Source organism: Artemia sp. Qi Xiang Cuo, chromosome 10 (genome assembly GCF_049724085.1).
Source record: "Artemia sp. Qi Xiang Cuo chromosome 10, ASM4972408v1, whole genome shotgun sequence".
Taxonomy (NCBI): domain Eukaryota; kingdom Metazoa; phylum Arthropoda; class Branchiopoda; order Anostraca; family Artemiidae; genus Artemia; species Artemia sp. Qi Xiang Cuo.
The window spans coordinates 29978526-29989085 of record NC_142803.1 but is presented as its reverse complement, the minus strand read 5'-3'; the positions used below and the strand labels follow the sequence as shown (position 1 = coordinate 29989085).

Genomic DNA, 10560 nt, shown 5'->3' with positions numbered 1-10560 from the left:
AGAAAGGATAAACAAAAAAATAAAACAAATTTGTAAAGAACGCCACAGAAACATCTTTACATCATGACGCAAAAATGTACTTCTAGAATATTTAAAATTAGCTAATATCCTGACTCAACTCAGCCCTCTCGACTATTTTGAGTAGCCATTTTACTCCGACCTTGTAAATTTTTGTTCAAAAATTATTAACAAAATAAAAAATACTGATCTCGATATTAAAACACTGTCCTAACAAAGGGCATTCAGCACTGAATATAAGCTATGTAGCTCGATATACCACAGATAAAGTGACGCCTCTGCATTTGATGGGGAAAAGAGGCATATATATTATTTTACTTCAATATAAACTAACTCCTCCTCCCCTTTTAACTTAAAGCAAATATTTATAATCCATCCTTTGCAATCTCAAGTAATCTTCTGAATTGGAAATAGTAATATATAAAGGAACATATTGACATGATATCCGTACCATCTATTTATACTAGGCAAGTACCCCATTGACCCCCTTCTCCAAAAGGAGCACAAATATCCCCTATGCTTAGTATATTGAAGTTTTGGACTTTAAAATAAGATAAAATATATTTTCGTAACCCTTTCACAAAACAAAAGCTTTTCCATCTAACAGGCATTTATACTATTGATTGTCAGTTGATTTCCTTAGAAAACCGATTCATCTCCACAAAAAAAGAAAAAAAAAGTTTCACACTTGAAAATTAAAAACAAATCGCAGAAACATCTTGATTTTGACCTGAAATTAAACTAAAACAAGACATAAAATCTTTCTTATTTTACTTACAATATTATTTCAAAGTTTTTATTTTAGAGCTTATTTAAGACTTTCTGTTTCTGCAATTGTTAATAGAACCATTCATTGCCAAAACCTAGACATTTTATTTTCTCTGTCTAACCGCTTACTCTACCCCCCCCCCCCCAACATTAGTTTAAAAAAAAACTTTTCTGATATTTTAATGACTTCCCTTCGTAATACGTATATACGTATACGTATTCCCTTCCCTTCGTATATACGTATGCATCCCATTTGGAAATAAAAGGTTCCTTACCGAATAAACGAACACACTTACGTGCAACAAAAAGGAAGAAATATAAATCAGAAAACACAGAATCAAAACAAGGGCGATACTCATTTAATGAAATCTATAAAGCTTCAAAAACTAACTTAACAAAAGAAACAATATTATTTACAATATTGCACAAACTGGCAGTGGATTTTAATGAGCTCTTTTTTTCTAGCTACTCTGAGAAGTTTCTAACTAGAAAGATGTTAAAGCTAGGAAAGTCCTACTCTATGTAAACGGACTTTGTCATAATAATCCAAATTACAAATTACTAGTCATATTTCTGGGAGAGAGTAAAATGACTCTGCACCGCCGAAACTTTTCTTATCCCGAAGGAGAAAAAAGAGGAAGAAAAAACAGTATTAGTATTCTTGAGGAATCGATGCAAAGAATAAATCTTATTTGTTGATAAACTTGAATTATTCACAGAAAAAAAAACTCTTTTGCTCCCGTTTGAAAACTTGGATTTCACGAGCATGTTCTATTTCAACACTCAGCGATTCAATAGGTCTGCCAATTGGGCATCAAGGTTTCAGAAGATTTTGACGAAACGTACCTATCTAACAATAATTCTAAAGTTTTATCAAAAAGTATTTCCCATTTCCAGGTCGCCAATAATTACGACCTCCAAAAGAAAACTTTTCTGAAGTTTAGGTGTCTCCTAAATGCACTCGAGTGTGCAAGGAATGCTGATCGCACATTATAAAGTTCTCCATACAGGCGTACACAACTTGAGCATTTTGAGTGCATAATACACAGTCCTAGGGTAATCAAAGGGGGAGGGGAGGAGGAGCTACCCTTACCCGACTAGAATGTCAAAAAATAAAAAAATGTTCAAAATTTGGACAAGATTTAATACTTTCCTGAAAAAAAAGTTTTAAAATTGCCATCTCTGTATAAAAATTTTGCAGGTCCACCAGGCCTTTCTTTGGAAAAATGTACGAGGCCATCCTTAATTTTATTCTATAGTTTTTAATTTTGTTCTACTAATCAATTAGATACTTTCAAACTTTAATTTATTATCAGATACTTTAATAACAATGGTTTGCTAACCATTATTTTAAAAGTAAGATTTCATGCAGAGCTTCAGTCATATGTATTTGTTTATTTGTTAGGTTTTCTTCTTCAGGGATTAAATCTTCAATTGTAACTATTTCCATTGTATGCGACAAGTTTTTAATTTTCAGAAGGAGGCCGGAATTCAGGAAATTTTCAGGAATTTCAAAATTAAATTAATTAGAATTTAATGAGAATTCAATACGCTAAAAGTATATATTTTTTTATCCTTTAGAAAGATTTGGAGCTTTCGTACTGGCGTTCAGTCTCCACGCAGCAATTCGGATGTGGATACGGCCTTCAAGCAACGGCCCCCTCATTAAAGTTTGTGTCGATGATTTCTATGGAATACATTTCTAGCTTACAAATATGTGCCTAATGAATGGTCATTTGGAATCAATCAATTCTTCAAGGCGGGAAATGCCTTCTCTCTAATTAAAGATAGTATTTTATACAGCAAATTATTTGATAACAACTTTCTGAGTAAGTCTCATAATTGAGCATAAAATATTTCGAACTAAAAACTAAATGAGGTTCAAAAATGCGTACAGTCCAAAAATACTCCCCTCCCCCACTGGGTAAGACCTGCAGACTCATACAATTACATTAACTTTCAAGAAAGGCTATTGGATCTACAGTACTTTAAAACAAGGGCTAAAACCAAGAAGCCCCTCTATTTCTGGAAGACTAATTATGCTTGAAGTGCAAAATCTTGTTCTTAGAAAATATCGCCGTGACAAGGACCCCAAGACGTTGTCGATGTTTTCATATTTTTAAACAATCGGTATTTTTTTTTTAGGCGAAAAAAGAAAAATGAGCACAAATTACAATATATAGATGAAAATTGGGGCTTCATTTTAGTATTCTAAACACAAAATTATAACAGAATATCTGTAAACTGTGGATATCCGCTTTTCAGGGGCTTCTAAAAACCTAATAACGGCACTTCAGAGTATCCCCAATAAGACCTCAAGGGCAAGTTGTAGCTCCCATCGGCCAACTTTACAACCTCTCAGGACTAGGTGTGGCGTCACTGGCTATTTCCTAAAGTACATTCCCTAGACTCCCATCAACCAATTATCTCACATCCAATGACTAGATGTGGCGTCACTGGCTATTTCCTAAAGTACATTCACTAGACTCCCTTCAACCAATTATCTCCACATCCAATGACTAGATGTGGCGTCAGTGGCTATTTCCTAAAGTAAATTCACTAGACTCCCTTCAACCAATTATCTCTACTTGTACCACCGTTTACCAAGAATATACGACAAACACGCAAAAATACGCTACGTTCAGATAACCCACAAAAGGAGACATCCCCCAATGAGCACGTGAAGAACAGCTTTTTAAAACGCTGCACCTCCATGTCAAATGCTCTCACAAGGGATCTTATCCCTCAATGCCCATCTATTCATTAAAAGGAAATTCAATAGACAAAACTCTAGGAAGAGGGTTGACTAGTGACGTAACATCCCCTAAATTTTTAGCAGCCTGGCACCATGAAAATCATCATCTTAGAAAAAAAAAATAAAAAAATTCTCCCAGTCATTGCCACTATCTTCTACCTTTAAAGAAATAAAAAACACCCGATCAAATACCTCCAGCGGATAAAAGGCCACCATTAGACTCTAAGCGGAATATAAACTCATTAAAAGTGCCACATAAGGGCTTTGGATTCTGTCATGATAGTGTGACACTGTTTATTAAAAATAAAAACCTATTATTGGAACATTGCCAATCCTCCAGCAGAAGTTTTTATGGGTGTCCCTGTCTTCAAAACCTCTTTCGAATCAGGTAATAAAACCATTTTTAGGATGAAGGGTTTTTCGCCCCTCTCAGCCCTTCTTAAATAGTGCCTTAAGTCTTGAACCTTAATATATCAACAAGTTCAAAATCAAAACATTACATCTACAATTATTGATTACTATCACACCAACTACAAGTAAAGCAATATCAATTTAGAATAAAAAAATTGTAAGTTGTAATGTCGAAAACATATCTTTGTACTCCTACAAGAGACAAATTTGTTCCTGAAGTTGGAAAACACATGTGAAGTGGTTCTAAATAGCAAGACCAGACAAGATTCCATTTATGCAAAATTTTATTTCCTTTTCTATAATATTACTGTAGATCTGTGGTGTTTAAGTCCTGAACCCAGGTTTTTACGTGTTTATTTCACGGTTGATATTCGTTATATACCAGTAATACCGGTTCAAAAATTTCAAATACTGGTTCTACGGGAATCGACAGCAGTATTCCGCAGTGGTTTTTATCAGTTTCCGGAGATTAAAAAATAGAGATAAGGGTCCAGAGCAAGACATTAACACACCAAATCAGGATAACATCGTCATTTCCAATCTGTTCGTACGCAAACTTTTCATTTAGTAAAAAGAATCGTTTTTAGTGGTTTCAAGAACATTTAAAGATAAAGAAGAGTAAGAAAAAGGGCAAATGTGAATGAACAAGTTTTAGACTGAGAACTCCAAGCGATCTACTAGAAAACGCTACATTAGACGTTACTAGAAACATAATTTTTTCAAACCAAAATTCGAATGAGGAGCATTAACAAGTATTCATAAAATATTTTTTTTCAGAATATTTTTAGTTAGAAAATACAGGGCTAAACCAAAAACAAATATTTTTCATAGAACATTAAGATATGCAGACATTAAACACGGAATGTTGGCAAACATTGACATTGAAACACGATAATATTCCTACGTAACAAAAATATACATCAAAGAAGTCAGCGAAGGCCTCAGCAGGAGGGCAAAAATATGGAATCACTCCGAAAAATCAAGCAACATTTGACAAAAAGGACAAAAATTGAGATCTAACAAAAATTGAGCTACTTGGACGTCCCTTGAATAAGGTGTACAAAACTATTTCCCGGATTATTTATATCCACTGTACACGGATAGGTACGTGAAGACACTAAAGATTCTTAATCTGCAGCTAATGATTCGTTTGTTTTTTTTTGTCTGTAATTCAGAAAAAGTTATTTTTCAAGCCTAAATTTATCAAAATTCTCGCGGATTTGAGAAAGGGGAATACCCGTATATATATATATATATATATATATATATATATATATATATATATATATATATATATATATATATATATATATATATATATATATATATATATATATATATATATATATATATATAGTTCAATTCTTCCCAAGCACTTTTTTTCTCCCGAGACCTTCGTTCTGTCATTATTTGAAAGAGAAACGAGGTAATAAGAAGGCTACATTATAACACAGCATCTTCTACCTTTATTATCACCCACAATCTCTAATGGCTCTCCCGTAAACTTATTAAAATTCACATTCGGACTAGGGGGTCTATAATATGTCTCTGTAACCTTTTGACCATAAATCGTTTGCACTGTAGTCATTTCTCCATCTATACTCTGCCCACGAGAGCGTCGTCGTTCCGTTTTTAGCTCAGTTAATGTTTTTGGGATACTTGGAACACTGTTCCGATAAGGGTCGTTATCAATTGACCGTCGAGCTTCATTGTTACCTGTAAATATATGGCGTAATGCAAGACTTGAAGCCCTATTTAAACACATATTTTTGGTTACAACTTATTTAGTTACATGTTTGATCTTGGTATATGTTTAATATATGATTGAGCAGCTATTCGGATGCTAAATTTGAACAATTCCCGTTTGTACATTATTTTTCTTCTTCAATAGAAAAACTGGAATCTATAATAGATTCCTTTCGGCACTTGGAATCTATAATAGATTCCTTTCAGCTTCTAGGAGGTTTCTTCTGAATAAACAACTAACAAATCAAAAATGAATACAATCATCAGATAAATAAAAAGGCTATTTTTTCTTATTTTTTGGCCTTCGATAACAGCCCAATCTTCATATAACCTTTTTTTACTATACAATTGTCAAAAACATGTCAGACATGTTAACATGTCTAAATTCAGATTGTACAATCAAATCACTTGGTTAAATTTTGGCTTTGCGTGCAAACATGAATATTTCCAAAAAGAAAAATAAAAAAATACGGACTAGCGCCGAAAAAAACAATAGATAATATTTAAATCCTTGAATATTAAAGATTTTATTTATGAGCCAATTTGACTGAATTCATATTAAAGTGTACTTAAGCCAATCGTCTACACAGATACATTCTTAAGCTGGAAAAAAAATCCTTTTTTTTGGAAAAAAACTGCCTTTCTATTTACGTTTGAAATGAAATAAAAATATAATAGTGGGATACAACTTTCAATTAAGGCTGTGAAAGTCAAAACTTTCTTTTAAATATATACCGATAGAAGTCCAAATATTTCAGCTTTACATCCAGAATCAATAGGAAAGAAGAGAAGAAGAAGAGGAAAGAAGATCAATAGGAAAGAAGAGAAGAAAAAAGCAAAAGCACATACTGGAATACCATAATAAGACGTAAAAACATCTTATTTAAATCACAAAAACGGAGAAAGTGATACAGGACATACACCCCAAAATGATAATTATTGCTACTTCTGCTAAAATCTAATCACAGCGGAAAGCAACCTGAAGTCAAAACACCTGCATAAGCTCCCCTTCCTTCCGAAAATGGTCCAACGTTCTCTCTTTACCTCCACGAATAAAATTCCAATATCCTTAAATGAGTTTTTCTTCTTTTTTTTTGGTTAATAAAGACACAAAAGTCAAAAACAAACATGCAAACAACAAAAACCGAAGTTTAAAAGAAAATAAGCACACAAACTATCTAACAATGAATATTAAGGTATAACCTAATTTCAGTTTCATATTTTTCAGTATAAAAGAAGAAAAATAACTACCAAGGGTGATTTTTTAGTTCATAGTAGAGCATTTTCAACAACAAAAATATCATAGATGGCGTTTCATATTGTGCAAGGCATCTGGGAGATTACTAAGAATTTTAATAGCTATTACTACAATATTTTTTGGCTAATTTATTCACTTATTACTAAATACTGGTCACCAATTTACTCTACTCACATCTTAATTAATTGAAAACAAAGAGCTCCGGGACCAAGACCGTTTCCAGGGGAGGGGGTTAGGAGGTTCGCCCCTCCCCCCCCCCCTCACAAAAGTTTCGACGACTCGTAAAAAAGTAACAAATATGAATATAAACAATTTGTGGTGCGTTTTTTAAACAAATATAAAGATTCTAACACAACGTGGGTCGACTTTTGGGTTATTTTTAGTGACAAAAGAACGTGTTTCTTAAGACACCATATACACCCGTCTTAGTAATGCGAACAAACTCTAACCGCTTCCTTAAGATAAGAAACCAAGTTTTTATACTGTCTGGAGGAAGACATCGGGTGGCATTAATATTAATTAGATATATTTTGATTAATCAAAATAATACGAGAATAGAGATAGATTCATTAGATGGTTAAAGCAGGCACGTACGCGGTATTTTATTAGGAGGGCGAAAGGAATACAACATTGAAAAAAATGCAAGTTATATCAAAGTATATGAAACCTTCAGAAGGAATGCCTAATAATTCCAAAAAAATCAAAGCGGGGGGCGGGGGGTAGAGTTCCTATACCCCTCCCCACCCTGATTACGGGACATAGCCTATGAGGCGGAAATGTCTCTGATAATCTTTTTTCCCGACCGCTTACAATGTTCGAAGACATTCTGCGAAATAAAGGAGCTAAAGTTGACCTTTCCAAAAAAGCAATGTTCTGCCCAATACTGATCCACTTAATCGTGCTTACACTTAATAAAATATTGATTATTATACCCCCATTATAGGACCTGAATAGAAAAGAGTCAGTAGTTTACTTACCTACGGCTACCTTAATGGTCAACTCGATAGTTGTACTGTTAGTAGGGTAAGAACTGTCAACAGAGTCTACCATTACCTTCACGTCTGCAATAAGAAACACAGACACACAGTTAAAAGATTATGAAAACAGTAAGCACAGTTAAACATATACAAACATTGTCGTTTACAAGACACTAAGCCATTTTTTAAAGATTTTATTGTATTTAATGTCACACTACAAGAGATTTACATATCAGTGTACGGTAAAACAGTATGGTATACGGTAAAACGGTATAACAGTATACATCCGGTTTCAAGAAAAAACTAAGAGCTACACACTTCTGGCTTCTCTTCATTAGCAAAAAAGAGCTGTTGCTAGTAAAATAAATAGAAAAATCATTAAAATATTTGCAAAGGATAAATAATATTGAATAATCAATCTTCGAAAATTTTATTTTAAATGACAACCAATTCACAAGAAGATTCTCGAGTTCCGCGAAAACGAGTTTATACATAAAACAATTTGATTTCGGCTCTGAGCCTCTGAGGGAGTCCAATATCATTTTAAACTGTCTAAAACAAGAGCTAGAATGTCGGAGATTCAAATCTAGAGCTACAGGTTTGCTGAACAGCTACAGCATAATTTTGAAATCCAGCCAAAATATCTCTTTTCGATTATATTAAGTCTTGAGAAAGTTGATTTCAGTTACATAGTGCTTCAAGATACAACTAAATGATTATTATTGGTAATAAAAGGAGGGGTCAACCACTATCAGTGGGTCAAGGCTCAGGCCTTCAAGGCCCATTACCTCTACATCCCATAAACTATGCTCTATTTATAGTTGGGGGGGGGGGGGGTCAATGATAATACTATGATGAAAAGGATGATACAACTAAATGAAACTAAGTGATTTCTATCTAAATAAATAATCTCAATCCGCGGATAGATTTGAGCCTAAGAAGGACTTACATACAAACACTGTTATCAAGGTGATTCCATATTGCTGGTTCTGGGCCTGTGGAGAATCCAGTTTTATATTAAGTAACTTAAATCAGCAGCTAGAATCAGGAGATTCAAATAAAACAGGTACAGGTTTGCTTTCAAATTCTACGCAAGACTGAGGTGGTTTGACGAGGCTGAATTAGAATTCCCAGATATCCTGAATCTGAAGTTAACGAATAAAAGGAATATTATCGAAGTCTTTGGTTTGTTTCTAACTATTATACGCGTAAAATGTTTTGTTTAAGGTGATCGTCAGGTTCTACCTAATTTTATTTAAGACAGTCTTTGGCAAGGTCATTGGTGTGCTGATAAATTACCTATCTATCTATTTAAATTTAGAAATTCGAGAATTATATAAAAACCTGCTTCGGGCTTAAAAAAGCATCCATTTAATTGTAACAATAAAAGAAACAAAAGCGAAGTTTTCCAGTGGAATCCAGTAAAAAATTTAAGTGCTACTCCGCCCATGTTGCCAAACAAAGATACTTGGCTCACAATAGTTCTGCTAGAGAGACATTCAACTATTAAGTGTCAAAACCGATAGAATAATTTTTTCTTAAGAAAACAGTGACTACAAAAACTATTTTTTTATTTTGTGTTCGATCACACCTAAACTCTACATCCAATTGTTAAATCTACGTCTGGTAACAGTGATATCAATAAAACGTAATTACAAATTCGTTATAACTTGTTTTTAACTGAAAGACAACAAAAGTTTGTAAAACAACAACATTTTTTCTAGTCTTTTTAATTTCATCCTTTTTTTTCTCTACTTTCATACCTGGTTGCCATTATAAAATTTAGTACTAAATTTAGTTTATAATATATAATCTTTGCAAGCAGTATCTGCATGAGGACAAAATAATATAAAGGCTTCAGTACTCGACGCACAACGTCTTGAGCAGCATCTGGTAACAGTGAACAAACTCGGGGTCATTATTACGACCCCACTGTTAGTCTTTTTTTAGACAATATATTCCTTTTTGGGTAAAAGTTACGTTTCTGGAAAAAACTCAATAGCCTATTATACACACGCAAAAGGATAAAGTAATTAACTCAAGGGGAGGTGGAGATCTTTTCTCTTCCTAAGTGAGCATTTCAAAGTGATAATTTTTAAGTCTACACTGTTTTTCCTCATGGCTGGGGAATGAGTTAAAACTTTCAGGGACAGTTTTGATGGGACAGGGGGCAAATTCACTGCTAAATTTATTTTGGTAGGGGGCGGGGTTCCTCCGATCCTCACAAAAAAGATTTACCTCTGAATCTAAGTCATGTGCTTTCCCTTCCATATTCGCCCCTTAGTTGAATTTCATTGAGTCCAGATTATTCATCTTTTTTCCTTCCCTTAAGTTCTTCAATGATGGAGCACGAGCCGTTCAAAAGTCAATAAGACAGTTACTTTTTTTTATATTATACTTTTTAGCATATATTATACGTTTTTAGTATCTAAGGACTTGCATGACTCTTAACTTTACACAAAGACAAAATAGGTTTATCTTCGAACACGAAAAAAAAGGACGATTTGAATAAATCCGTTCAAAAATATACATGAAAATAGGCTCAGGCATAAGAAAGAACCCATTAATGAGCATTGATAAAAAAAATAGTATAAAGATCAATTTATTGTCCCTGAAACGGTTTTTTA

General features: G+C 33.5%; 1 protein-coding gene across 1 annotated transcript in view; it reads right to left on the bottom strand.

Annotated features, from left to right (window-relative positions):
• Positions 1–5286: 5286 nt before the first annotated feature.
• Positions 5287–10560, bottom strand: part of MYPT-75D (Myosin phosphatase targeting subunit 75D) — a 100917-nt gene continuing 95643 nt past the window's right edge. Inside the window, exons 11-12 of the mRNA XM_089096179.1 lie at positions 7934–8017; positions 5287–5668 (exon numbers count right to left, since the gene is read on the bottom strand). Coding sequence (XP_088952305.1) covers positions 5391–5668; positions 7934–8017 — 362 coding nt within the window. The 3' untranslated portion in view covers positions 5287–5390. The remainder of the gene's footprint in view (positions 5669–7933; positions 8018–10560) is intronic.